The following is a 27,287-nucleotide window of genomic DNA, read 5'->3' on the forward strand; positions in this document are numbered from 1 at the left end:
TCAGACAGAAGATCCAGTGCAGATAAAGCAGCCCGAATAATCCCACTGATGGACAGATTCTTCACCTCTTGTTCACACTGACAGTCACAAACTGCGTACCAGGTCCTCAGACCTCAGAGAGAAGGAGGTCCGGCTACACAGTGAGGGGAAAAAAACTTGAATGAATGAAAACTTCATGGAATATCAAACGGAACCCTCATGCTGACACCAGCACTCCAGCCAGATAAACCAACTCAGGATTATATCAATGACAAGCAAGAGGGAGGCGGCCTCTCACAGTGTAGTATTACAATCACCACTTTTATAACGACAAGAAAACTACTCACAAGTATAAAACTTAAACCAGCATTACGATCCCAGTTTGTCCTGATCAACGCCACGACGGGTGTGATGACGTCACTGCTGAAGTTTCGCCCGGCGCAAATGATAAATGTAAAGTTGTGCACTTGGGGGCTAATAATATGCATGCGTCATACATACTAGGGGGGTACAACTGGGGGGTCAATGGTGGAGAAGGATCTGGGGGGGTCAATGGTGGAGAAGGATCTGGGGAAGGGATCAATGGTGGAGAAGGATCTGGGTGGCTCAATGGTGGAGAAGGATCTGGGGGGGATCAATGGTAGAGAAGGATCTGGGGGGGTCAATGTTGGAGAAGGATTTAGGGGGGTCAATGGTGGAGAAGGATCTGGGGGTTCTGGTAGATCACAAGCTTAATAATGGCAGCAATGCCAAGCTGCGGGAGCAAAATCCTCTCTTGTATTAGGAGAGGTATAGACTCCAGAGAGAGATATCATTCCCCCCCCCCCCCAGTACAAATCATTAGTAATACCTCATCTGGAATATGCAGTTCAGTTTTGTGCTCCAATTCACAAAAAGAACATTGGGGAACTGGAGAAAGTACACAGAAGGGCAACCAAACTGATGAGGCATGGAGGAGATCAACTATGAGGGAAGATTAGAGGAACTGAATTTATTCTCTACTGAGAAGAGGAGATTAAGGGGGGATATGATCTCCATGTATAATACATAAGGGGGGATATGATCTCCATGTATAATACATAAGGGGGGATATGATCTCCGTGTATAATACATAAGGGGGGATATGATCTCCATGTATAATACATAAGGGGGGATATGATCTCCATGTATAATACATAAGGGGGATATGATCTCCATGTATAATACATAAGGGGGATATGATCTCCATGTATAATACATAAGGGGGGATGTGATCTCCATGTATAATACATAAGGGGGGATGTGATCTCCATGATAATACATAAGGGGGGATATGCTCTCCATGTATAATACATAAGGGGAGGATGTGATCTCCATGTTTAATACATAAGGGGGGATATGATCTCCATGTATAATACATAAGGGGGATATGATCTCCATGTATAATACATAAGGGGGGATATGATCTCCATGTATAATACATAAGGGGGGATATGATCACTATGTATAATACATAAGGGGGGATGTGATCTCCATGATAATACATAAGGGGGGATATGCTCTCCATGTATAATACATAAGGGGGGGATGTGATCTCCATGTTTAATACATAAGGGGGGATATGATCCCCATGTATAATACATAAGGGGGGATATGATCTCTATGTATAATACATAAGGGGGATATGATCTCCATGTATAATACATAAGGGGGATATGATCTCCATGTATAATACATAAGGGGGGATATGATCTCCATGTACAATACATAAGGGGATATGATCTCCATGTATAATACATAAGGGGGGATATGATCTCCATGTACAATACATAAGGGGGATATGATCTCCATGTATAATACATAAGGGGGATATGATCTCCATGTATAATACATAAGGGGGGATATGATCACCATGTATAATACATAAGGGGGATATGATCTCCATGTATAATACATAAGGGGGATATGATCTCCAGGTATAATACATAAGGGGGGATATGATCACCATGTATAATACATAAGGGGGGATATGATCTCCATGTATAATACATAAGGGGGGATATGATCTCCATGTATAATACATAAGGGGGATATGATCTCCATGTATAATACATAAGTGGGAATATGATCACCATGTACAACACATAAGGGGGGATATGATCTCCATGTATAATACATAAGGGGGGATATGATCTCCATGTATAATATATAAGGGGGGATATGATCACCATGTATAATACATAAGGGGGGATATGATCTCCATGTATAATACATAAGGGGGGATATGATCTCCATGTATAATACATAAGGGGGGATATGATCTCCATGTATAATACATAAGGGGGGGATATGATCTCCATGTATAACAATAAGGGGGGATATGATCTCCATGTATACTACATAAGGGGGATATGATCTCCATGTATAATACATAAGAGGGGATATGATCTCCATGTATAATACATAAGGGGGATATGATCTCCATGTATAATACATAAGGGGGGATATGATCTCCATGTATAATACATAAGGGGGGATATGATCTCCATGTATAATACATAAGGGGGGATATGATCTCCATGTATAATACATAAGGGGGGATATGATCTCCATGTATAATACATAAGGGGGATGTGATCTCCATGTATAATACATAAGGGGGGGATATGATCTCCATGTATAATACATAAGGGGGATGTGATCTCCATGTATAATACATAAGGGGGATATGATCTCCATGTATAATACATAAGGGGGGATATGATCTCCATGTATAATACATAAGAGGGAATATGATCACCATGTATAATACATAAGGGGGAACTCCTGTCATGTGTGTAAGTGGGGGCTGTCATACTGAATTTATTATAGTGCCCTCTGCTGGGAGATATGATATCTTACCTCTCCTTGGTGCTCACCGGCAGACATTGCATATCCAGAAAAATCCTCCCACAACAGCAGAGTCTCCTCTGTCTCCTCCCAGGCCAGACTGTCGCAGTCATCCTCGAAATCATAATCTCTCCTGTAAGAGAAGATAGGATGGCTATAAGAAAACCCCCGAGTGTTTTCACCCGTCCCATGAATACCAACATCCCTCAATAAATCTAAATAGCCAAAGAATAGATTTGGATGGGACCTTTTAGGCATTGCACATATATTCCCCAAATACATCCCACAGAACATATTTTATTCAAAACTTTTTTTTTTTTAAATACAGGTCTCAAGCTGCATACACACTCAGTGATCAAGATTTATATAGGATACAATTCTCTTTTATCCCGACGTGTTTCGAAATTAAATTCTTCCTCAGCGGAAATTCTCATTTCCCAGACGAAGAAAGTTATTTCAAAATGCGTTGGAATGAAACAGAATTGTATCCTATATAAATCCTGATCACTGAATGTGGATGCAGCTTGAGACCTGTATTTGAAAGAAAAAAAAGTTTTGAATAAAATACGTTTTTTATGGATTTATTTGGGAATATGCGCAATGCCTAAAAAGTCCCATCCAAATCTATTCTTTTATTGTATAGTACGAATATAAAATGAAAGAAAAAAAGAAAAAAGGACATTATAAAAAAAATATTTATGAGCGAGAACCTGACGCCACCTAAAACTCCACCCACCAATAAAAATGATGTATGTATGAGAATTTTTAGGACCATGACACACTAGTGATCCTGTCGCCGGCAAGAAAAGGGGGCGGGACATACTTCTTTCCATGTGAAAGAGCCCTAAAGAATTTTCCTTGCACTTTAAAATGTTTTATAAAATGATATAAGATGAATGTCATGTTAGCTCTGTCCTTTCTAGAATGTTTTAATTATTAGCTGCACAGAGTTGGCACATACAATATTTTATATATATATATATATATACATACACTGCTCAAAAAATGAAAGGAAGACTCTGAAAACCCATCAAATCTCAATGAAGAGGAATCTCCTGCTGGATCTCTATACTGACATGGACGGGGGATGGGTGAGGAACATAAGGACGCCCCATCGTTTGATGGAAATTATCGACCTACAGAGGACTGAACTCAAAGACACCCCGAAAATCAAAGAGGAAAAATGATGCAGCAGGCGAGTCCATTGTGCTGAAATGTCATTGCAGCAACTCAGAATGGCCCTCAGTAGTTTGTGTGGCCCCCACGTGGTTGTATGCATGCCTGACAATGTCGGGGGAGGCTCCTAATGAGACGACGGATGGTGTCCTGGGGGATTTCCTCCCAGATCTGGACCAGGGCATCACTGAGCTCCTGGACAGTCTGAGGTGCCACCTGGAGACGTCAGATGGACCGAAACATGACATCCCAGAGGTGTTCTATTGGATTTAGGTCAGGCGAGCGTGGGGGCCATTCAATGGTATCAATTCCTTCATCCTCCAGGAACTGCCTGCATACTCTCGCCACATGAGGCCGGGCATTGTGGTGCACCAGGAGGAACCCAGGACCCACTGCACCAGGAAGAACCCAGGACCCACTGCACCAGGAGGAACCCAGGACCCACTGCACCATCGTAGGGTCTGACAATGGGTCCAAGGATTTCATCCCCATACCTAATGGCAGTCAGGGTGCCATTGTCTAGCCTGTAGAGGTCTGTGCGTCCCTCCATGGATATGCCTCCCCAGACCATCAATGACCCACCACCAATACAGTCATACTGAACCATGTTACAGGCAGCAGAACGTTCTCCACGGCTTCTCCAGACCCTTTCACGTCTGTCACATGTGCTCAGGGGGAACCTGCTCTCACCTGTGAAAAGCACAGGGTGCCAGTGGTGGACCTGCCAATTCTGGGGTTCAATGGCAAATGCCAATCGAGCTCTATGGTGCCGGGCAGTGAGCACAGGGCCCACTAGAGGATGTCGGGCCCTCAGGCCACCCTCATGAAGTCTGTTACTGATTGTTTGGTCAGAGACATTCACACCAGTGACCTGCTGGAGGTCATTTTGTAGGGCTCTGGCAGGGCTCATCCTGTTCCTCCTTGCACAAAGGAGCAGATACCAGTCCTGCTGATGTGTTAAGGACCTTCTATGGCCCTGTCCAACTCTACTAGAGGAACTGCCTGTCTCCTGGAATCTCCTCCAGGCTCTTGAGACTGTGCTGGGAGACACAGCAAACCTTCTGGCAATGTCACGTATTGATGTGCCATCCTGGAGGAGTCGGACTGCCTGTGTAACCGCTGTAGGGTCCAGGTATGGCTTCATACTACCAGTAGTGACACTGACCTTAGCCAAAACTAGTAAAAAACAGTCGGAAAAGATGAGTTGGGAAAAAATGTCAGTGGCCTCCACCTGTAAAACCATTCCTGTTTTGAGGGTCGTCTCATTGTTGCCCATCTAGTGCACCTGTCGTTAATTTAATTAACACCAAAGCAGCTGAAAATGACTAACAACCCCCTCTGCTACTTACCTGACTGGATCAATATCCCAGGAGGTTCATGGACTTGATGCTAGACTCTGATTAAAAAGTCTTCCTTTCATTTTTTGGAGCAGTATATATATATATATATATATATATATATATATATATATATATGTATAAATATAAACACACACAACACACATACATACATATACTAGAAAATGATACAGAAATTCTATTACTATTACCATATATATACAATATACTATTGTTTTTGTAAATATGTAAATGGATCCTTCAATGCTGGTTATACCCACTAGGTGTCACTGTTGTACCACTTTTCATCACTAATTCGGGGGGGGGGGGGGAATCATTGTCTTCAATTATTAAAAATAAAGAGAACAAATTGTTACTTTTAGGCCTCATGCACACGGGCGTAAAAAAGACCCCGCCACTTTCAGGAGGTGTCTGGTGTTTTCTTACGCCTCCAGCTGTTAGCTAATGTTTCCATTAGCAGGCACCTAATTCTGTATTTGCGCACTGCGTACGGGGGAGCCAAGGACTGGCCCCAGACTCGTGTTCCCAAAAGAAGCGCATGTAAAGCTTCCTGCACACCGGGATCTCTGTAAACGCTTCTCCCCTAGCAGGAGAAAAGCAGCTTCAAAAATGTGCCTAAGGCGTTTAGGTGCATCAAGCGTTCGGACATTTCTCCATTTCATTGGCCAATAAATATCCATTTATTCTGTCCATTAACATGAAAAAGAAAAACCGAATAACTGCTGAAGTGCTAAATGTGCCTAGTATTTACGCTCTTTTAAATGTGTTTACATTCGTTTAGGCACCTCAAGCATTTCTTCTGCCAAAGCTCTCCTCTGTGGAACACACAAGTGATGTCTTTTTTTTCTACCCCTAAATTGCCATAAACCCCCTATATGTGCATGGAGACCGAGACCGTGTGTGACAGAACATCGAACTTCAGTCTATTCTAATGTGAGTGCAAGTGCCATGTCACCCGATTATCTACAGCATGGGACCGATGGATGGATGGATGGATGGATAGATAGAGAGAGAGAGAGAGAGAGAGGGGGGGGATGGATAGATAGATAGATAATAAATAGATAAATAATAGATAGATAGATAGATAGATAGATAGATAATAGATAGATAGATAGATAGATAGATAATAGATAGATAGATAGATAATAGATAGATAGATAGATAGATAGATAGATAGATAGATAGATAGATAGATAGATAATAGATAGATAGATAGATAGATAGATAGATAGAGTGAAGGAAATGCATATTTTCTCCCCTGCTGATGTTGAATGTTCGCCCCTCACAAAGAAATGATCGGTCTAACAATCGAGTGTTCGGTGTATTGTAACACTGAGACAGAATAGCAACAACAAATTCAGCAGAAATGCATGTCTAATAAATGATGACTGATCTGCATGTTCATGAGGGAAATAAGGATTTGATCCCCTATCATTCAGCAGGATTTCTGGCTACCAGGTGTCTTTCATACAGGTAACAAGCTGAGATTAGAAGCAGTCTCTTAAAGGGAGTGCTGCTAATCTCATGTTACCTGTATAAAAGACACCTGTCCACAGGAGCCATCAAACCATCAGATTCCAAACTCTCCACCATGGCAAAGACCAAAGAGCTGTCCAAGGATGTCAGGGACAAGATTGTAGACCTACACAAGGCTGGACTGGGCTACCAAACTATCGCCAAGCAGCTTGGTGAGAAGGTGACAACAGTTGGTGCAATCATTCACAAATGGAAGAAACACAAAACAAGTGTCAGTCTCCCTGGGTCTGGTGCACCATGCAAGATCTCACCTCGTGGAGTGTCAATGATCATGAGAACAGTGAGGAATCATCCCAGAACTACACGTGAGGATCTTGTCAATGATCTCCAGGCAGCTGGGACCACAGTCACCAAGAAAACAATTGGTAACACACTACGCCGACAAGGATTGAAATCCTGCAGTGCCCGCAAGGTCCCTCTGCTCAAGAAAGCCCATGTCCAGGCCCGTCTGAAGTCTGCCACTGAACATCTGAATGATGCAGAGGAGGACTGGTGGGAAGTGTTGTGGTCAGATGAGACCAAAATCCAGCTCTTTGGCATCAACTCAACTCGCCGTGTTTGGAGGAGGAGGAATGCTGCCTATGACCCCAAGAACACCATCCCAACTGTCAAACATGGTGGTGGAAACATTCTGCTTTAGGGGTGTTTTTCTGCTAAGGGGACAGGACAACTGCACCGCATCAAAGGGACGATGGACGGGGCAATGTACCGTCAAATCTTGGGTGAGAACCTTCTTCCCTCAGCCAGGGCATTGAAAATGGGTTGTGGATGGGTGTTCCAGCATGACAATGACCCAAAACACACGGCCAAGGCATCAAAGGAGTGGCTCAAGAAGAAGCACATTAAGGTCCTGGAGTGGCCTAGCCAGTCTCCAGACCTTAATCCGATTGAAAATCTGTGGATGGAGCTGAAAGTTCGAGTTGCCAAACATCAGCCAGCAAACCTTAATGACTTGGAGAGGATCTGCCAAGAGGAGTGGGCCAAAATCCCTCCTGAGATGTGTGCGAACCTGGGGGCCAACTCCAGGAAACGTCTGACCTCTGTGATTGCCAACAAGGGATTTGCCACCAAGTACTAAGTCATGTTTTGTGAAGGGGATCAAATCCTTATTTCCCTCATGAACATGCAGATCAGTCATCATTTGTTAGACGCATTTCTGCTGAATTTGTTGTTGTATTCTGTCTCTCAGGGTTACAATACACCGAACATTCGATTTTTAGACCGATCATTTCTTTGTGAGGGGCGAACATTCAACATCAGCAGGGGAGCAAATACGCATTTCCTTCACGATAGATAGATAGATAGATAGATAGATAGATAATAGATAGATAGATAGATAGATAGATAGATAGATAGATAGATAATAGATAGATAGATAGATAGATAGATAGATAGATAGATAATAGATAGATGGATAGATAGATAGATAGATAGATAGATAGATAGATAGATAGATAATAGATAGATAATAGATAGATAGATAATAGATAGATAGATAGATAGATAGATAGATAGATAGATAGATAGATAGATAGATAATAGATAGATAGATAGATGATAGATAGATAGATAGATAGATAGATAGATAGATAGATAGATAATAGATAGATGGATAGATAGATAGATAGATAGATAGATAGATAGATAGATAGATAGATAATAGATAGATAGATAGATAGATAATAGATAGATAGATAGATAGATAGATAGATAGATAGATAGATAGATAATAGATAGATAGATAATAGATGGATAGATAATAGATAGATAGATAGATAGATAGATAATAGATAGATAGATAGATAGATAGACAGACAGACAGGCAGACTATAGATAGATAGATAATAGATAGATGGATAATAGATAGATAGATAGATAATAGATAGATAGATAATAGATAGATAGATAGATAGATAGATAATAGATAGATAGATAATAGATAGATAGATAGATAGATAGATAGACAGACAGACAGGCAGACTATAGATAGGCATCTATCTGAGCACATGTACACGTCACATACAGCTGGTTCAGCATCTTCTGCATCTCCTCGTTGATACTCAACGCTGTACTCTCATCCTCGTCGCCTCCTCTGGCGCTCTCACTGTCACACATGGACGTGTCGTCATCAGGGACCGGCTTCTTCTCTTTCCGTCTTCCCAGCACTTTCATCGGGGAAAGGTGGACAGTCTGGTGAGGACGGAGGACAACATTTTACAATAACGATGACTACAATAAATGATAAGATGTTTCAGGGTGTGATGGGTGTCACCAAGCACAGGAAGTGATGGGAAATCTCCCTAGTGGGGACACGGCAAAAACACCTGACCGAAGCCCCCCCACTCTGCCCACACAGGGTAATGGTGATGGCTATGGGTGCTGGCGGTAGGGTCACCACCTCATCCCTGTACACCCGAACACATATAGATTACACAGGTTCTGGGGATAATTTATTGCAGATAAAGCACTAGGTGAGATTAATTAGCACCTTAATCAGCCCCAGAACCTGAGTCATTACATAGTTAGGCCGGCCATATATGGGTCAAAATTCGACCTAATTTTCGGACTTAAGATTTTTCATCTGAAAGTTGGACCTAAGAACAATCGGCCAATTTTCACTCTGTTAGTGGGGTCAATGGCACCGGCTGATTTTTGTGGTCCCTCCCCATTTCAGTGATCGGGTATCTTGGAAAACTTGTGAAAAACTACTGATTTTCGACTCAATGGTGGTCATATTGTACGATCGTTTTTCCAAAAAGAATATGCGCATGAGCCGTGACCTGGAAGGAGCAGAAGTTTCATCTGTTATATGGGGTGAACTTTATTACTCGGTCGGCTGATTTTTTTAAATCATTGTTGGCACCGCCGGATTACCGAGCGAACAACGTTTTCGATTTTCGGATGAAAAATTGTTTGGGATTCAAACCGTGTATGGCTTTCGTTATTTGCTAAATCAGCGTACTGTCAGGAGAATAGACGTATAGTGCAAATATGGGGCGAACAGACACAGCTGGAGGTAACCTACAGACCACAATCCAGCGATGAATGTCCACATTGGAAAAATACAAAGTTCAAGAGGGTGGACAGCACCAGCATTTTTTTTTTTTTTTTTACCCCCTTCCTGTCCAGGCCAATTTTCAGCTTTCAGCGCTATCACACTTTGAATGACAATTGCGCGGTCATGCAACACTGTACCCATATGAAATTTTTAGCATTTTTTGAGACAGATAAAACTTTATTTTGGTGGTATTTATTTACCACTGGGATTTTTATTTTTTTTGCTATATAAATGAAAAAGACCAAAAATTTTGAAAAAAAAAGTGTTTTTCTTATAAAATTTAGCAAATAAGTCATCTTTCTTCATAAATCTTGGCCAAAATGTATTCATCTATCTTTTTTAGTAAAAAAAAATAAAAATAACCCAAAATAGTTAATACCCAAAAATTATTATTTTTCAAAAATTTTTTTACATTTTCATTTATTAATTTTTTTTTATACTATTATTTATGTTTTTTTTTAATATACGGTCACCCTAGCAGTACACGGTCACCATGGTGACACTGTACTACTTATAGGGGTGAAGATTTTTTTTTTCTTTTTTTACACTGATTGCTTTTACACCCATAAAGGCTGTAAAAGCAATCATGTCTCCTCCTCTCTGGCTGCATTCCTGCAGCCATTGAGAAATACTGTGCGAGCTGTGATTTGTCACATGGTACAAGGCTGTTGTGAATGGCCCTGTACCATGTGACCTCTGTGATCATTCACAGATTTCACAAGTAGTAAGCAATGATGTCAGAAGTGACATGCTTACTACTATTCATGTGATCACTGATTGGCCAATCAGTGATCACATGATCGGGCCCTCACACAGAGGTCCTGTACAGCGATCTGTTTTCAGTTGTTCCGCTGTGCCACTGGCGCACGCTCCCAGGCAATGGATGCGAGGGGGACATTTAGAAACGTACACCCGCATCGGCAGCACTCCCATCCGGCCATTTATCCGCAAAGGACCAGACGGGAAGAGGTTAAACAATATTATTTTTCTAATACTAAAATTGTAGTAGACATTTACAGGATTAAACAAAGACACACTGCCATCAACAGGTTGCAGTGGCCTCTGCAAACTGAAACCATTTTTTTTTTTACTCAACGCAACCTTAATTTTGCATGTGATTAATATGTCATAGCTGACATGATCAGGAATTATTGATTCTTGATAGTTAGTGACAACCGAAGTCATCACAGTAAAATGTCATTGGTAGTCGTCAAATGAAAGATGTATGTTTATTAAAATCTCATCATCACATGGTATTATGCGGAGCAATTGTTAAAGTACAGATTGTGGCCAATAAAGGGTCCTATACTGCAGATACTCATCTTCACTTCACCCTCTCAATACCCTATTGTATCCCTCGGTATATGACCAGACCTTGCAAGTATGAGGTCTCCTACCAGAATACAGTGCTTGGGTATATGTGATCGAGAGATCGACTTGTGTACAACCAGCCTGTCCACAGATGGATCAAAATTCGGCCAGTCCCTGCTGCTGGACCGGCGACGTTTAGATTCGTCTATGGCCATCTTAAGGAGCCAATAGCCAGGAGGAAGACATCAACCTTGTGTAAGCTTCACCACCATCCAGCATGGAGCTTACACAGGGTGTGGACTCCCAATGACCAATTATATCAATCCAAAATGGTGAATTACCAGAATGCAATGCTTGGGCCTAAGACTGGCCATACATGATCAAGAGATCGACTTGTGTACAACCAACCTGCTCATAGATGGATCAAAATTCAGCCAGTCCTTGCTGAAACGGCCGCATTTCAACCCTTCTATGGCCATCATAAGGAGACAATAGCCAGGAGGAAGACATCAACCTTGTGTAAGCTCCACCATCATCCAGCATGGAGCTTACACAGGGTGTGGACTCCCAATGACCAATTACATCAATCCAAAATGTCAAATTATGGATATAAATGTATCAAATTTTGTATCTTTAGTATCTAGAAGACTTTCTGCTGAAGGAATAATTTTGATTGGTGCATTTCATTTTCTCCATAAGCTATTGTAGCCCTCGGTATATGCCCAGACCTTCCAAGTATGTGGTCTCCTACCAGAATGCAATGCTTGGGCCTAAGTTCGGCCATACATGATTGAGAGATCGACACTTGTGTACAACCAACCTGCCCATAGATGGATCGAAATTCGGCCAGTCCCTACTGAACCGGCTGCATTTCGATCTGTCTATGGCCATCATAAGGAGCCAATAGCCAGGAGGAAGACACCAACCTTGAGTAAGCTCCACCACCATTCAGCATGGAGCTTACACAGGGTGTGGACTCCCACTGATCAATTCTATCAATCCAAAATGGTAAATTACCAGAATGCAGGGCTTGGGCCTAAGACTGGACATACATGATCAAGAGATCAACTTGTGTACAACCAACCTGCTCATAGATGGATCAAAATTCGGCCAGTCCCTGCTGAGCCGGTCACATTTCAATCCTTCTATGGCCATCATAAGGAGCCAATAGCCAGGAGGAAGACATCAACCTTGTGTAAGCTCCACCACCATCCAGCATGGAGCTTACACAGGGTGTGGACTCCCAATGACCAATTATATCAATCCAAAATGGTGAATTACCAGAATGCAATGCTTGGGCCTAAGACTGGCCATAGATGATCGAGAGATCAACTTGTGTACAACCAACCTGCCCATAGATGGATCCAAATTCGACCAGTCCCTGCTGAAACGGCCGCATTTCAATCCGTATATTGCGATCATAAGGAGCCAATAGCCAGGAGGAAGTCATCGACCTTGTATAAGCTCCATCAGCATCCAGCACAGAGCTTACAGAGGGTGTGGACTCTTAATCAATGACCAATTATATCAATCCAAAATGGTAAATTACCAGAATACAGGGCTTGGGCCTAAGACTGGCCATACATGATCAAGAGATCGACTTGTGCACAACCAACCTGCTCATAGATGGATCAAAATTCATCCAGTCCCTGCTGAACCTGCTGCATTTCAATCCGTCTAAGGCCATCATAAGGAGCTAATACCCAGGAGAAAGACATCAACCTTGTGTAAGCTCCGCCACCATCCAGCATGGAGCTTACACAGGGTGTGGACTCCCAATGACCAATTATATCAATCCAAAATGTCAAATTATGGATATAAATGTATCAAATTTTGTATCTTTAGTATCTAGAAGAACTTCTGCTGAAGGAATAATTCTGATTGGTGCATTTCACTCTCTCAATGTACTATTGTAGCCCTTGGTATACGCCCAGACCTTCCAATCATGTGGCCTCCTACCAGATAGCAATGCTTGGACCTAAGACTGGCCATACATGATCGTGAGACTGACACTTGTGTACAACCAACCTGCCCATAGATGGATCAAAATTCGGCCAGTCCCTACTGAACTGGCTGCATTTTGATCCCTCTATGGCCATCATAAGGAGCCAATAGCAAGGAGGAAGACATCAACCTTGTGTAAGCTTCACCACCATCCAGCATGGAGCTTACACAGGGTGTGGACTCCCAATGACCAATTATATCAATCCAAAATGGTGAATTACCAGAATGCAATGCTTGGGAATAAGACCAGCCATACATGATTGAAAGATCGACTTGTGTACAACCAACCTGCTCATAGATGGATCAAAATTCAGCCAGTCCCTGCTGAGCCGGTCACATTTCAATCCTTCTATGGCCATCATAAGGAGCTAGTACCCAGGAAGAAGACATCAACCTTGTGTAAGCTCCACCACTATCCAGCATGGAGCTTACACAGGGTGTGGACCCAATGACCAATTACATCAATCCAAAATGTCAAATTACGGATATAAATGTATCAAATTTTGTATCTTTAGTATCTAGAAGAATTTCTGCTGAAGGAATAATTTTGATTGGGGCATTTCACTTTCTCAATAAGCTATTGTAGCCCTCAGTATATGCCCAGACCTTCCATGTATGTGGCCTCCTACCAGAATGCAATGCTTGGGCCTAAGTTCGGCCATACATGATCGAGAGATCAGCTTGTGTCCAACCAACCTGCCCATAGATGGATCAAAATTTGGTCAGTCCCTACTGAACCGGCTGCATTTCGATCCATCTATGGCCATCATAAGGAGCCAATAGCCAGGAGGAAGACATCAACCTTGAGTAAGCTCCACCATCCAGCATGGAGCTTACACAGGGTGTAGACTCCCAATTACCAATTATATCAATCCAAAATGTCAAATTATGGATATAAATGTATCAAATTTTGTATCTTTAGTAACTAGTAGAATTTCTGCTGAAGGAATAAATCTGATTGGTGCACTTCACTCTCTCAATGTACTATTGTAGCCCTTGGTATATGCCCAGACCTTCCAAGTATGTGGCCTTCTAAAAGAATGCAATGCTTGGGCCTAAGACCAGCCATACATAATCAAGAGATCGACTTGTGTACAACCAACCTGCTCATAGATGGATCAAACTTCGGCCAGTCCCTGCTGAGCCAGTCACATTTCGATCCTTCTATGGCCATCATAAGGAGACAATAGCCAGGAGGAAGACATCAACCTTGTGTAAGCTCCACCACCATCCAGCATGGAACTTACACAGGGTGTGGACTCCCAATGACCAATTATATCAATCTAAAATGTCAAATTATGGATATAAATGTATCAAATTTTGTATCTTTAGTATCTAGAATAATTTCTACTGAAGGAATAATTCTGATTGGTGCATTTCACTTTCTCCATAAGCTATTGTAGCCCTCGGTATATGCCCAGACCTTCCATGTATGTGGCCTCCTACCAGAATGCAATGCTTGGGCCTAAGTTCGGCCATACATGATCGAGAGATCAGCTTGTGTCCAACCAACCTGCCCATAGATGGATCAAAATTTGGTCAGTCCCTGCTGAACCGGCTGCATTTCGATCCATCTATGGCCATCATAAGGAGCCAATAGCCAGGAGGAAGACATCAACCTTGAGTAAGCTCCACCTCCATCCAGCAGGGAGCTTACAGAGGGTGTGGACTCCCAATGGCCAATTATATCAATCCAAAATGGTAAATTATGGATATCAATGTATCAAATTTTGTATCTTTAGTAACTGGTGGAATTTCTGCTGAAGGAATAAATCTGATTGGTGCACTTCACTCTCTCAATGTACTATTGTAGCCCTTGAATGCAATGCTTGGGCCTAAGACTGGCCATACATGATCGACTTGTGTACAACCAACCTGCCCATAGATGGTTCGAAATACTGCCAGTCACTGCTGAACCGGCTGCATTTCGATCCGTTTATGGCCATCATAAAGAGCCAATAGCCAGGAAGAAGGCATAAACCTTGTGTAAGCTCCACCACCATCCAGCATGGAGCTTACACAGGGTGTGGACTCCCAATGACCAATTATATCAATCCAAAATGTCAAATTACGAATATAAATATATCAAATTTTGTATCTTTAGTACCTAGTCGAAGGAATTATTCTGATTGGTGCACTCGTGGGGAATCACAGCATACACATTCTTTTGATTATAAATTGAAGAGTCGCTTGACTTCTGGAAACCACACCCACCCCATGCCCCAATCACACACCTGTAGCATGTTGATCATGTCTTCACAGCTGCGCTGCTGAGCCACGTCGCACAGTTTGGCCGTGATATCGATCCGGCGGCAGATGTCCATGTCCACCCGCATGGCCTTCTCCTGGATTTTGGTGTCCAGCTCCGTCAGGTTCTAGAAGAGAATTCAGGAGGCTTTTTTTAGCTTTTTTTTTATTATATCATTATTTTTTTTGTTTATTATTTTATAGTCGAGATATTTCACAATGATGGTGAGTGCAGCCCAAAGTCAGATTTGGATGAGAACCAACACATACGGAAAATGTTACCCGCTCCCCGCACTGTGCGGTAATCAGGGTGATGGGGGGGGAGGGGAGGAACCTTCAATTTTCCTGATTGTTTGTTTTCAGAGAAGAGATTCCGCGTCGCTGATTGTGGTTCTTGTAATCATTTCCATTACATAAAGCATTTCTCAGCTGCTAAATGACGTGAACTGTTTTTTATCAAAGACTTAAAGCTGGCCGCCTGCTTTCTCTCCAGTCTTGCCCAGTTGTACCGGCTCCTCTTCTGGACTGAAATGGCTTACTCTGATTTCACTGCACACTGTGAGCTTCTCACAACGTGCATTAGAAGCTGCAGCAAGTCAGATAGAGCTCCGCCCCATTTCCTGGCTGGAGGATGCCCAGCATCATCTAGCACTTTCCTCCCCAGCCTGAATGTCCCTGGCCCCGCCCCTTTAATTCATTGGCTCTCAGTACTTTTAATCATGGAGACTCAGCATTACCTAGGCTGGTCTTTATGCAAATACAGTCTGACTGAGAACTCCCACTCTTCCAGAATGACATCCACCTATCAATGGCAGGGGCGTACTGACAACTCATGGGGCCCCTGGGCAATAGGGGATCACGGGGCCCCTGTGTCCTTGCCTACACTCAAAGCACACCCAAAAAAGCCTATAAAAAGGTACCAGGGGCATTTCATGAGGCCCCCTACTGAGCCCGGGCCCTCGGGCAGTGCCCGAGTGCTCGAAATGGTCAGTCTGCCCCTGATCAAGGCATTATAATATTTGCATTACTCCTCCCAAGAGCCCCGCCCACTGCTTGCATCAGGACTGCGGGCTCTTGAGAGGAGTATTGAGGCAGGGTGCTATGATGTTTTCAGGAAGCTATGATAGCCCCTTCCACCTGCCATCATCTGCCTGCGTTACATAGAGAAGCACAGAGACCCAGTGAGGACACCCCCAGGTCTTAAATAAGATATATAATGAAAACAGTTTTTGAAAGTTTTTTCGTTATAAATGTAACTGCCATATAGAGGAGGGGTGCAAGGAAGAAAAATTATAGAGATCAATAGTTCCCATTCTATGCAAAACTAAATAAAATATTTTGGATTGAGTGTGGGAGTTTCAGCTCCTCTCAGATTTTTCTCTGGCTCCACTTGGGACAGAATGTGAGGGGGAATCCAACATTTTACAGTTCTCACCAAAACAGGAGGTAAGAGTAAATCATCCAATGGGGACACCTGACCCACATTGGAGAGATTTCCCCTCACTTCCTGTTGTGTCTCCGGGACAGAAAATGAAGGGAAGTTTATGCCCCAGTGGGGCACACACAGCAAAAAGAAATAACAGGCGATTCTAATGTATCTGAACATTTTATTAATTTCCTGAGTAGAGAAGGAACTGCAACTGTATATACACTACTCAAAAAAAATGAAAGGAACACGTTGAAAACCCATCAGATCTCAATGGGGAGGAATCTCCTGCTGGATCTCTATACTGACATGAACGGGGTGATGTGTTAGGAATGTAAGGACGCCCCATCGTTTGATGGAAATGAAAATGATCGACCTACAGAGGACTGAATTCAAAGACACCCCGAAAATCCAAGTGAAAAAATGATGCAGCAGGTGAGTCCATTGTGCTGAAATGTCATTGCAGCAACTCAGAATGGTTCTCAGTAGTCTGTGTGGCCCCCACGTCCTTGTCTGCATGCCTGACAACGTCGGGGGGGCTCCTAATGAGACCACGGATGGTGTCCTGGGGGATTTCCTCCTAGATCTGGACCAGGGCATCACTGAGCTCTTGGACAGTCTGAGGTGCAACCAGGCGGCGTCGGATGGACCGAAACATGACATCCCAGAGGTGTTCTATTGGATTTAGATCAGGGGAGCGTGGGGGCCATTCAATGGTATCAATTCCTTCATCCTCCAGGAACTGCTTGCATACTCTACCCACATGAGGCTGGACATTGCCGTGCACCAGGAGGAACCCAGGACCCACTGCACCAGGAGGACCCCAGGACCCACTGCGCCAGGAGGAACCCAGGACCCACCGCGCCAGGAGGAACCCAGGACCCACCGCACCAGGAGGACCCCAGGACCCACTGCGCCAGGAGGAACCCAGGACCCACCGCACCAGGAGGAACCCAGGACCCACTGCACCAGGAGGAACCCAGGACCCTTTGCACCAGGAGGAACCCAGGACCCTTTGCACCAGGAGGAACCCAAGACCCTTTGCACCAGGAGGAACCCAGGACCCACTGCACCAGTGTAGGGTCTGACAATGGCTCCAAGGATTTCATCCCGATACCTAATGGCAGTCAAGGTGCCATTGTCTAGCCTGTAGAGGTCTGTGCGTCCCTCCATGGATATGCCTCCCCAGACCATCACTGACCCACCACCAAAACGGTCATGCTGAACAGTGTTACAGGCAGCAGAACGTTCTCCACGATGTTACGCCGAGTAAATAGATACCAAACATGTCACACTTTAAAATTGTGCACGCCCGTGCAACGGCAGCAAATGACATAAATGTTACTTATCATAGGCTAAACTTTAAAAGCCTTTACAGGTTACCACTTTAGGTCTATGATCTGACATTCGATACCTCACATGTGTGCAATACATTTTTTTTTTTTTCGTTTTACACTGTCACTTTAATTTTTTATTTTTTTTTAATCACTTTTATTGGTGTCACAAGGAATGTAAACATCCCCTGTGGCAGCAATAAACACATGACAGGTACTCTTTATGGTGAGATCTGCTCTCTATAAGACCCCAAATTCCTCCTCTGCACTTGAAAGCATTCAAAACATCAAGATCTGTGTTTTGAAATGCTTAGAGTTTTTCAAAAATGGCGCCGATAGTTTCCGAGTAAACTGAAAGGGACGTCAGGTCATTGCTTCCGGTTTACTATAAGGGACAGCCGATCAAAGCTGATCCTAGCTTTGTTCGGCTGTCTGGCTAGTCGCTTGGGTCTCCTGGTGGGATGGGAGATCTCAAGAGAGCTTCGGAAGGCAACGTAAGGGGGGACGTCCCCTCCCGCTGCTTGTACAAGCAATTGAATGGCCATATTGGGTCAATGATGTCCCAAAGCATCCCCGTCCATTTGATATGTACGACTGGGGAGCAGGGAACTCCACAGCCTCAGCTGATTGGGCCAGGAGACCACTATCATGTGATAGTTTCCCTCGGGTTCGAACTGAAATGACATTGCCTCAAATCTCAGTACTTCCTTAAAAGACAGGACAAGACACTAATACAAATCATTTTTGGCAGGTCTGGGCTGAGGGGTAGAAGAGGAAGTTGCCTTGGGCACATCAGCATGTAGGCAGTTAGTAGAGCAGGTTCCCCTTCAAGGTGCCTCCTCTCCCTGGGAAAAGGCTGGGAGTCTAGGGAAGACCTAAGAATGAGGTAGGTAAGACCAGAGGAAGAGGCAACATCTGTCTGTTGAGCTCCTGCTCACCCCCCTCCTGGGGTAGGGCAGGGTGCCCTGGGGCTCCCCATCCTAGCCCAAAGAGAAAAAGAAGAGAGGACCTTGGAAACTGGTGTACCCCTTTCCACCATCCTGGGCCTGGGTCAGGAAGAACCTAGGCCCATCTTACTGCAGGGAGAAGAGTAGCCACCAGCAGGGCCTGGGACCAAGAGCCTGTTACATGACTGAACTGTGTGGCTCTATTGGAGCCATTAATGATTGGGGCCTTCAGTAGAAGAACATTACCCACTTCCAGCCTTGTGGTGCTCTTAATCAGTAAGAATGCTGCTTTGAAGAGCGCGAGCATGAGTTCTGCTGGTATCCCTTGGTTGTCGGGCATAGCAAAGGTGCCCAGTGCCTAGAACCCCTAGGAGTGTAGGGGAATAAGCACACAGTCAGGAGGGTCTTGGGTAAAGGTATCATATTGCCCTGAAGGTCATTTTTACATTGGGGGTCAGCTCGGCTGCTCGCTAGGGCCACGTGCGAGGCAGCCTGCCACCTAGCAGGAAGATGGTGTAAAATGGGCAGAACGTGCAACCTCTACTGCAGACGTAGTTCATAGGTCATAGGCTGGGGGGCACATTGGCCTTGGGTGTTGAAGGACCTTATCCTGGCACTGGCTTTAAGACCATTGGGCTCTTCAGGTTCTTCTTGTTTTAAAAGCGATTCGAGTTGTAAATACTGCCAGAAATGTGATTTATACGACACAACCAGCAGGACCCTCTTCTATAATAATAACATCTATCATAAGAAGATCACAGGGACATCAATCACAACCGATTGTCCATATGCTACTTTTAATAAACTCCAACGTTTGGAAATTTCCCAGGAGGGTAAAACAATCCTGTCGTGTAGACTTCTCCAGACTTCTCCCCCATAATCTGTCACAGCCTGTTTGACAATATGTGTTTTTAAAGGGAAGAAAGTATGTCAAGCCCTATTTTTATCTTCAAAATTCAAGATCAGTGAATTTCTAGCTGCCGGTAGATTCATTAAGACAGCGTATGAAGTCATCTCTGCAGGCAGAAGGTTTGGAGTTTAACTCCTTGCTGATGCCTCTCCGCAACACTTTAAGGGGACCGTAACATTGGGTGGTGGAGTTCCTGGTCATGTGACTGACAGTCACAGAGATCACATGATAGGGGGCCTATCCCACCAGTGACAGCACGGTCAGTGGGAGAGCGCATTGAGTGCGCTCTCAGCACAAAACAGCAGAGCCCCATATACGCATAAATATGGCCGCCGCATGTTAAGACTCAACCATTGCGCTTATATGGAATCTGAAGAATATATTTTAAAAAATATAGATTTTTAAAAATATACATATTTTAACCCCTTCACGCCGGCGCCTCCCGGTCCTTTAAGAGTTTCAGAAGCCGGGACGGGCGGGGTTTAGGGATCATGTGACCGCCGTGATGCGTCGTCACGGCGGTCACATGATCGGGAAAGGTCCCGATCGAAAGAGGAGACCGGGACCTTTCCGTGAGTACCGGACATGTGTGCTGGGAGCGTGCAGGGCGCACGCTCTCGGCAAATATGTATTTTGTATATTGAGCGCAAATGTGCGGCCGCTCGGCGTCTAGGCCCAGACGCCGGCGTGAAGGGGTTAAATATATTCTTCAGAATTTTTTTTAACATATAAAAAAGTCATTTTAACATACATTTTTACATATATTTGTAAATGCATTCCAAAAATGTAGATTTTTTATTTTTAAAGACATACAGTATATTTTAAATGTATTTTTTGAAAATATTTTTCAGATATTTTGTAATAAAAATGCATTTCAACATGCAATATATATATATATAAATATATTTTGAAATATATTGAATACGGCCAAAATTGTAGTATTTCAAATATATGTCAATATATTTGGGAAGAGTATTTTAAAATATATTTGAAATATATTTTTCTTCCATATGGGTATACCAGTGTAGCTCCAGTTTTGTTGTTTCAGGCCGATCCAATTGTAGGAAATGTAGCTGTATCTCTAATCAATAACGATCTGATCCCCAATCATTGGCAATGTAAATATAACTAGTAATCAGAGTTAATCCACCAAAAACCCCAACAAAACTGCATGCGATGTGCCATGAATTTATGCAACAAGGGTAGGAGAACGCTGTAGAATAAAGTGCTGGAGACGCAACACCAACCACATGACAACGGGAGAGGAATTCCCATCTCCAGTAAGCTGATATTTCAATTTGGAATATTTTGTACAATGCAGACGAGGTTCTTTGTAAAGTCAATTTTACTGCAACATTTCTAAACTTTCAATCACAACTTTTTAGCAAGGTTCATCAAGTCAATGTGCAAATAAATGGTAAAACACAGACTTATTACCCACCAGTGTTGTCAAGGCATTAGGCTGTATAATGGGGTAATGGAACCACAGCTTGACCACCTGTATTTACTGCCCCACTGCTGTCCGTGTAAACGAGGCCATAGTGTGTTAATATACTTTTCCTGTCTTGTTTAGTGAATGTATTTCAGGTTTGTACAGCTATGCCAAACATGTGATGTCTAGTTTTGGAGGAGGGTGGCCTCAAACGTTGTTACATTGTTGCAAACTTCCACCCTTGTGCCCCTTGGGGTTCCATGTGAAGTAGATGACACCCCAATGCACTGCACAGTGTGCCTTGTGTTGAGGTACGCTGAAGTAACGCACACTAATGTTTCCCGAAGGAGGAGAACTGAGGGGAAATGTCCAGCGTGGGGACGTAGACAACCTCTCGGATGAGCTGAAGAAATAATACAAAAAGAAACAAAAAGTAATATGTGACATGGAGTACTCACATTGCTCATCAAGCCCTTGAAGACGACAAGTTCAGCCTTTAGCTGTTTGACCTTCATGGCTAGTTCCTCCTGGTATACAGCGGACTCCTGAGCCTCCTGTGTGACAACAGGACAGGACAATATCAGTAACAATGTAGGAAGTGGGAAAAAAAGGATTTATGAACACACATGGCCTTACCTACAATAATGTGTTATAACAGAGCCTGGTATATCTAGTAGTAGTTGGTCTCATTCAGCAGGGCTTTATCCGTAATGTTGAAGACTTTGTATCTTATCCAAGCCAGTTGCATTCCCCTTTGCCACCCGGCATACCCCAGTATCCTCTCTTGCTGGATAAGATACTTGTTTACGGCTCCAATAAAAACTATGTTTTAAAGTCCAGACATCCTAACTCCTACTTGATCCCATGGTCCTGTGTTTGAAGGTTCTCATTTATCCAGGTCATGGTATAGCTAATAGTAGTCACACTCAACTGGACTCTTTTTGAAAAGCTAAAGACCTTTCATCACTCAGTCAAATGTCTTCTTCAGTTGTCATTGAAGGTTTTCCAGTATCAAGGTCATGATGTATCTAATAGTAGTTGGCCTCATTTAACTGGACTGTTTCTGAAATCCTGAAGACCGTTCACCACTTATCCAAGTGTCTTCTTCAGCTGTCATTGAAGGATCTCCAGTATCCAGGTCATGGTATATCTAGTAGTAGTTAGTCACATTCAACTGGACTTAATCTGAAATGCTGAAATCGTTCACCGCTCACCCAAGTGTTTCCTTCAGTTGTCGGCGAATGTTCTCATTTATCCAGGTCATGGTATGTCTTGTAGTAGTTAGTCACTTTCAACTAGATTTGTTCTGAAATGTGGAAAACCTTTCACTGCTCACCCAAATGTTTCCTTCAGTTGTCAGAGAAGGTTCTCATTTGTCAAGCTCATGGTGTATCTAGTAGAAGTTAGTCACTCTCAACTGGACTTGTTCTGAAATGTTGAAGACCTTTCACCACTCATCTAAGTGTCTTTATCAGTTGTCATTGAAGGTTCTCCAGTATCAAGGTCATGGTGTATCAATAGTAGTTGGTCACATTTAACTGGACTTTTTCTGAGATCCTGAAGACCTTTCAATACTCATCAAAGTGTCTTCTATAGCTGTCATTGAAGGATCTCCTGTGTCCAGGTCATGGTATATCTAGTAGTAGTTAGTCACATTCAACTGAACTTGTTCTGAAATGCTGAAGACCTTTCACCACTCATCCAAGTGTCCTCTTCAGTTGTCAGTAGTAGTTGGTCACATTTAACTGGAGTTTTTCTGAGATCCTGAAGACCTCTCACTATTCATCCAAGTGTCTTCTTCAGCATTCACTGAAGGATCTCCAGTGTCCAGGTCATGGTATATCTAGTAGTACTTAGTCACATTCAACTGGACTTGTTCTGAAATGCTGAAGACTTTTCACCACTCATCCAAGTATCTTCTTTAGTTGTCAATAGTAGTTGGTCACTTTTCTCTGGGATCCTGAAGACCTTTCACCATTCATCCAAGTGTCTTCCTCAGCTGTCATTGAAGGATCTCCAATATCCAACTCATGGTACATCTAGTAGTAGGCATTCACATTCAACTGGACTTGTTCTGAAATGCTGAAAACCTTTCACCACTCATCCAAGTGTCTTCTTCAGTTGCCGGCGAATGTTCTAATTTATTCATATCATGGTAGTAGTTAGTCACTTTCAACTAGACGTGTTCTGAAATGTTTCAAACCTTTCACCACTCACCCAAGTGTTTCCTTCAGTTGTCGGAGAAAGTTCTCATTTGTCGAGGTCATGGTATATCTAGTATAAGTTAGTCACATTCAACTGGACTTGCTCTGATATGCTGAAGACCTTTCACAGCTCATCCAAGTGTCTTGTTCAGTTTTCATTGAAGGTTCTCTAGTATACAGGTCATGGTATAGCTAGCAGCAGTTGGTCACCTTCATCTAGACTTCTTCTGTAATGTTGAAGATGTTTCATTGCTTACCCACACCACTTCTAACAAGTGTCAGGAACATAGATTTATATCCACACCTCAATCCAAATCACCAAGGAATGTGTCAAGGCAGATGTTGATTGTCCAAGATAAATGGGACATGTGAAAGTTGTGGAACCTTTCTGTCCCAGTTATATAATCCCACTCTGGGTGTCAGGAAATCAGGAAGCTTTTGACACATTCCATAGAGATTGGATCATTACAGAAGTCCAGTTAAAAGTGATACTTGCTGCTGGCAGCTATAAGGTGACCTGGATAAATGAGAACCTATGTAGACATGACCTCTGGTCCTGAGAGGAACCAGTAGGAGTTAGGATGTCTGTTCTGCTCAAACATAGCTTTTTATGGGAGCCATAAACAAGTATCCAAGAAGACAGCGATGTCTGGGGTATGCCTGGCGGGCATGGGGAATGCAAGACAGGTGCCTCCAAGTCTCTACTGGAGGTGAAAGTCATCCATGGTATCTAATGTACACCCATATATATGTATGCATCCTGAGTTTGGGAACTTTATTCAAGATATAATACTCACAGCGAACTGCTAAATATACAAATGATGCCCATACAGGGGTTAGACAAAAAAATGGAAACACTACATGATCTGCAGGTATGAAAGTAATGACATGTTTCGTGTTGAAAATGGAAGTGATGTAACATTCTTTTGCTTCCGCTGTGTAATGAGACACCCAGCTAACAGGTGGGAAGCCTCACGTTCGTCATTCACTGTGTGCACTGCTAGTAATACAGAGTCATGTCAGAGCTTACTGAGCTTCAAAGAAGGCAAACTGTTGGTGTCACTAAGCTGGTGCCTCTGTGACTGTTGACAAGTTGACAATTTATATGTCGTGTCGCGAGGCACAGTACCAAAGGTGATGACGGCGTATACAGTTTCCAGGAAAACGTCGTCTGGTCAGCACAAGCGCGGGTGGCACAGTCGACTGACCGAAAGAGACAACAGGACATTGCGTTGGATTGTGACCCGGAATAAAAAAACAACTGCTGGAAAAGTGACTGCAGAGCTCAATCTCAGTCTCCACAGGACTCAGTCTTCCCGGGACTCAGTCTTCCCGGGACTCAGTCTTCCCGGGACTCAATCTTCCCGGGACTCAATCTTCACGGGACTCAATCTTCACGGGACTCAATCTTCACGGGACTCAGTCTTTTTTTCTGCTGGAAAAGTGACAGCAGAGCTCAATCTCAGTCTCCATGGGACTCAGCCTTCACAGGACTCAGCCTTCACGGGACTCAGTCTTTTTTTCTGTTGGAAAAGTGACTGCAGAGCTCAATCTCAGTCTCCAAAGGACTCAGTCTTCATGGGACTCAGTCTTCCCGCGACTCAGTCTTCCCGGGACTCAGTCTTCCCAGGACTCAGTCTTCAAAGAACTGAGATTGAGCTCGGCAGTCACTTTTCCAGCAGTTGTTTTCTTATTCCGGGTCACAATCCTGCACAATGTGCTTTTGTCCCTTGAAGGCTGACGTGAATAACGAAAGTGAGGCTTCCCACCAATTAGCTAGGTGTCTCATCACACAGCAGAAGCAAAAGAATATTACATCACTTCCGTTTTCAACAGGAAACATGTTGTCACTTTCACTCCTGCAAATGATGAAGTGTTTCCATATGTTTGCCCAACCCCCAGTATATGAGATCTGTTTTACCTGCCAAAGAATTTGGATTTCTGTTCCTCCAGGTCTAAGATTTACACAGCTCTGCACCAGCCTGGACTAATGTACGTATGGACGTGTCATACCAGGCAGATCCCTATGTAAGCTGGAAATCACTGTCGTTGACACAGCTACTACACTGATGGCTGCTAGCTTCCAGGTCCTGTGCCAAGCAGCTGTCCTGCTGTATTGTGGACACAGGAGGTGGCTGGTCCAGCATGAACACCATTTGCAGAACTGCTTGAATTCATTTCAATGAATGCAAGGTGTTCACTGATTAGGTGAGGTGGAGATTGTGATGTCACCACCCCACCTCTTGTCCAATCAGAGAACGCTTTGCATTCATTGAGAAAAATGCGAGGTATTCTGCGAATGGTGCCCATGCCAAGCGAGAGACCTCCTGTGTTCACAATGCACCAGGAAAGAGGAGAGAGGATTCAGAAGCTAGTGGAGGTCACTGTCAGGCCTCATGTACATGGGACCAGGGGCGGTTTAAGAAGGGGTGGGAAGATGTCAACGATGACGCAAGAAGTGGGCCACCAAAAACACAAAGGATGGATACAAAGGTGGAAAATGAAAAGGTTGCGGGAATCTGTTCGGAGGAAAAAAAAACAACTCTGGCCTGACAAATGGATTATCCACCACGACAATGCTCCTGCACACAATGCTTTAAGTGTTTGCAAGGTCCTGGCCCAGAAATCCATTCTGAAACCTAACCGACCACCTTATTCTCCTGACTTAGCACCGTGCGACTTTAGTCTCTGTCAAAAGTTAAAAAAATGCTTTGATGACATTCCGGACAGCCAAAGATCCTGCGCAGCGTTCTGGAAAATGAATCCCAGGAATGTTTCCGGTGGCGGCGCAGTCATCTAGAAAAGTGCGTCACTTCGCAAGGGGATACTTTGAAGGTCGCTAGTGTATAGGAAAGTGAACTTTTTTTTTTTTTACAGTCCATTCTGGGATTCCAATGTCACGCTTCGTATGTGCGAGGAAATTATCAACAGGTGGGAAAATATACATCAGTGGAGATTTCCTGCCTAGGCTATGTGGAAGGATGCAGCGGATTCGCCGTGAGTCTAGGTTCACACCCATGCATTTTCCGCTGCGTTTAGCATGATTTCCTATGGGACCAGGGGTGGACTGACCTTTCGGGCACCCGAGCACTGCCCGAGGGCCCAAAGTCAGTAGGGGGCCCCATGAGATGCCCCTGGTACCTTTCCTAGGCTTTTTTGGGTGTGATTTGAGTGTAGGCAAGGACACAGGGGCCCCATGATTTCCTATTGCCCAGGGGCCCCATGACTTATCAGTCTGCCCCTGTATGGGACATGTTCACACCTCTGCGTTTTCCGCTGCGTTTTGCAGAAACACACTACAATCCATTTAACATGATTTCCTATGGGACCAGGGGCAGACTGACCATTCGGGCACCCGGGCACTGCCCGAGGGCCCAGGGACAGTAGGGGGCCCCATGAGATGCCCCTGGTACCTTTCATAGGCTTTTTTGGGTGTAATTTTAGTGTAGGCAAGGACACAGGGGCCCCATGATTGCCCGGGGGCCCCATGACTTATC

The 27,287-nt window shown here is 43.7% G+C and overlaps 1 protein-coding gene across 1 annotated transcript in view; it reads right to left on the bottom strand.

The window, feature by feature from the left end:
* Positions 1–27,287, bottom strand: part of LOC149448886 (non-homologous end joining factor IFFO1-like) — an 82,592-nt gene that overhangs the window by 18,909 nt on the left and 36,396 nt on the right. The window contains exons 3-6 of the mRNA XM_089694110.1: positions 22,045–22,140; positions 15,525–15,665; positions 8,941–9,107; positions 2,860–2,980 (exon numbers count right to left, since the gene is read on the bottom strand). Of these exons, the coding sequence (XP_089550236.1) occupies positions 2,860–2,980; positions 8,941–9,107; positions 15,525–15,665; positions 22,045–22,140 (525 nt within the window). The remainder of the gene's footprint in view (positions 1–2,859; positions 2,981–8,940; positions 9,108–15,524; positions 15,666–22,044; positions 22,141–27,287) is intronic.

The sequence above is a fragment of the Staurois parvus genome, unplaced genomic scaffold (genome assembly GCF_062004578.1).
Source record: "Staurois parvus isolate SC_StPar_1 unplaced genomic scaffold, SC_StPar_1.0 ptg000651l, whole genome shotgun sequence".
Taxonomy (NCBI): domain Eukaryota; kingdom Metazoa; phylum Chordata; class Amphibia; order Anura; family Ranidae; genus Staurois; species Staurois parvus.